At 44.9% G+C, this 2,365-nt stretch overlaps 1 protein-coding gene across 1 annotated transcript; it reads right to left on the bottom strand.

The window, feature by feature from the left end:
• Positions 1–1,362: 1,362 nt before the first annotated feature.
• On the bottom strand, positions 1,363–2,052 carry LOC141601818 (uncharacterized). Its single transcript, XM_074422124.1, has one exon. The coding sequence runs from the start codon at positions 2,050–2,052 to the stop codon at positions 1,363–1,365; it is 690 nt and encodes a 229-aa protein (XP_074278225.1).
• Between the last annotated feature and the right edge of the window lie 313 nt (positions 2,053–2,365).

Raw genomic sequence — 2,365 nt, 5'->3', positions numbered from 1 at the left:
AACATTTCAGGCAGTGGCAACAAATGCCAAACTTAAAACTTATTCAAATACATCACAATTCAAGTGTTATTTCATAACTTTGAGAGTGGGGTCTTAAGGATAGTACTTCTTCAACTAATCCAGATTCGTTGGATTCGAGAAATCATTTCCATCCAAATCTGTCAAACGTACCGCGCATCCTGTGAGTATCTTCTTCACGAGATAAGGACCGGCCCAATTAGGCTTAAACTTCCCTCTTGGATCGACTGGTAATAGAGCCCTTACTGATTTGAGAACTAAATCGCCTTCATTAATTCCCCTGGGCTTCACCTTCTTGTTAAAAGCCCGCTCTATCCTTTTCTGAAAGAGCTGAACATGGTACAACGCATTCAAACGACGCTCATCGAGCAACACCAACGAATCATATCTGGCTTGGACCCAATCCGCTTCCAGGACCTGGCTTTCGAGCAAGATGCGTAGGGAGGGTACTTCCAGTTCGACTGGTTGTACTGCTTCCATCCCGTAAACTAGATAGTACGGGGTTGCCCCTGTGGCTGTTCTGATGGATGTTCTATATCCCCACAACGCGAAGGGTATCTTCTCCGGCCACTCCTTGTAATTGTCAGACATCTTTCTCAATATCGTAGCCACCGTTTGGTTAGCGGCCTCCACTGCTCCATTTGTCTGAGGTCGATATGGAGATGACTTATGATGCTTGATTCTATACTTTTCAAGTATAACGGCGGTCTCAGCTTGAAAGTGAGTTCCATGATCACTGATGAACTCGTGCGGCACTCCGTACCGATAGATGATGTCATTCTGAATAAACTTGGCTACTTGCTTCGCATTTAGCACTTTGTAAGACTTGGCCTCTACCCACTTGGTAAAGTAATCAATAGCGACTAGGATATAACAATGCCCTCCTGTTCCAGAAGGGTTTACTTTTCCGATGATGTCGATTCCCCAGGTTGATAAAGGCCAAGGTGACGTCATGGTGTATAGCATAGAAGGTGGTACATGTTGAATATTCGCAAATATTTAGCAATTGTGACAATGCCGGACATATCTTTGACAATCTGTTTCCATTGTTGTCTAATAGTATCCTAACCTCATGATCTTCCGAACTAGCATGTGGAAGTTCATATGCGGCCCACATTCCCCGTCGTGGACTTCTTCCATGACCTTTTCTGACGTTGTCTTGTCGACGCATCACAACAGGACACCCTGTGCTGTCTCCTTATACAATTGTCCATCGTTAGTTTTAACGAATTGGGCGGATAACATTCGCAATGCACGCTTTCCACGTGTATCGAGGTCTGCAGGGTATTCTCCTGCTTCTTTGAATCTCACAATGGATGCATACCAAGGTTCGGCTTCGCTTTCCTAGGCATCATCGACAGCATTTACATAAGCTGGCGAAGTCCTTCGTTCGACACACAATGGCATGCTGTCCATATGATTAGGGATGTTTATCAATGCTGCCAGTTTTGACAGTGCGTCCGCGAACTGATTTTCCTCCCTTGGGAGGTACACGTATCGCACCTCTTCGAAGAGTTTTTCTAGCTCTTCTATCTTAGCCTGGTAGGGTGCCAGGCTGCTACTTTTGATCTTCCATGACCCCGTCACTTGATTAATAACCAAGGAGGAATCCCCGTGTACCATCAACTTCATGACTCCTAACTTGTTAGCGCTCTGCAAACCAAGTAGGCATGCTTCGTATTCCGCGGCGTTATTTGTGACGGCGAAGTCCAATTTGATCGAAACTGGTACGTGCTCTCCTCTCGGTGAAATGATAAGGACACCTATTCCGCATCCCATGTTATCCGAAGCCTCATCGAAATATAGATCCCATACATCATCTTCGACACGGACAATATCCTCATCTGGGAACGACCAAGTGTCAATAATGTCAGTTTCTTCGACTGGATTATCGGCCAGGAAATCGGCAACGACCTTTCCTTTTATCGCTTTCAGCGGCACGTATTTGAGATCGAATTCCGATAGCATGAGGGTCCATCTTGACATTCTGCCGTTTAGCACCGACTTTTCAAACAAGTACTTGATGGGGTCCATTCTGGAATATATACTCACACTGTAGCTGAGCATATAGTGACGTAGCTTCTTCGTTGCCCAGACTAAAGCTAGGCATGTCTTTTCTAATGCTGTATACTTTGATTCATACTCCAAGAACTTTTTACTAAGGTAGTAAATTTCTCTTTCTTCTTTGTCAACGGTTTGTGCCATCATTGCTCCCATCGCGGTATCTGTAACTGTTAAATACAGTGATAGAGGCAAGCCGGCTACAGGCGGACTGAGAACTGGCGGAGAAGATAACACTTCCTTTATCTTATCAAACGCGGCTTGGCATTGTTCATCCCACATAATA

This window comes from Silene latifolia, chromosome 9, assembly GCF_048544455.1.
Source record: "Silene latifolia isolate original U9 population chromosome 9, ASM4854445v1, whole genome shotgun sequence".
Taxonomy (NCBI): domain Eukaryota; kingdom Viridiplantae; phylum Streptophyta; class Magnoliopsida; order Caryophyllales; family Caryophyllaceae; genus Silene; species Silene latifolia.
The sequence above is the reverse complement of the archived record's forward strand: the minus strand, read 5'-3'. Positions and strand labels throughout refer to the sequence as shown.

Coding starts and splice junctions, on each gene's coding strand:
- LOC141601818 (XM_074422124.1), bottom strand. CDS start 2,052: ATGGACCCCATCAAGTACTTGTTTGAAAAGTCGGTGCTAAACGGCAGA.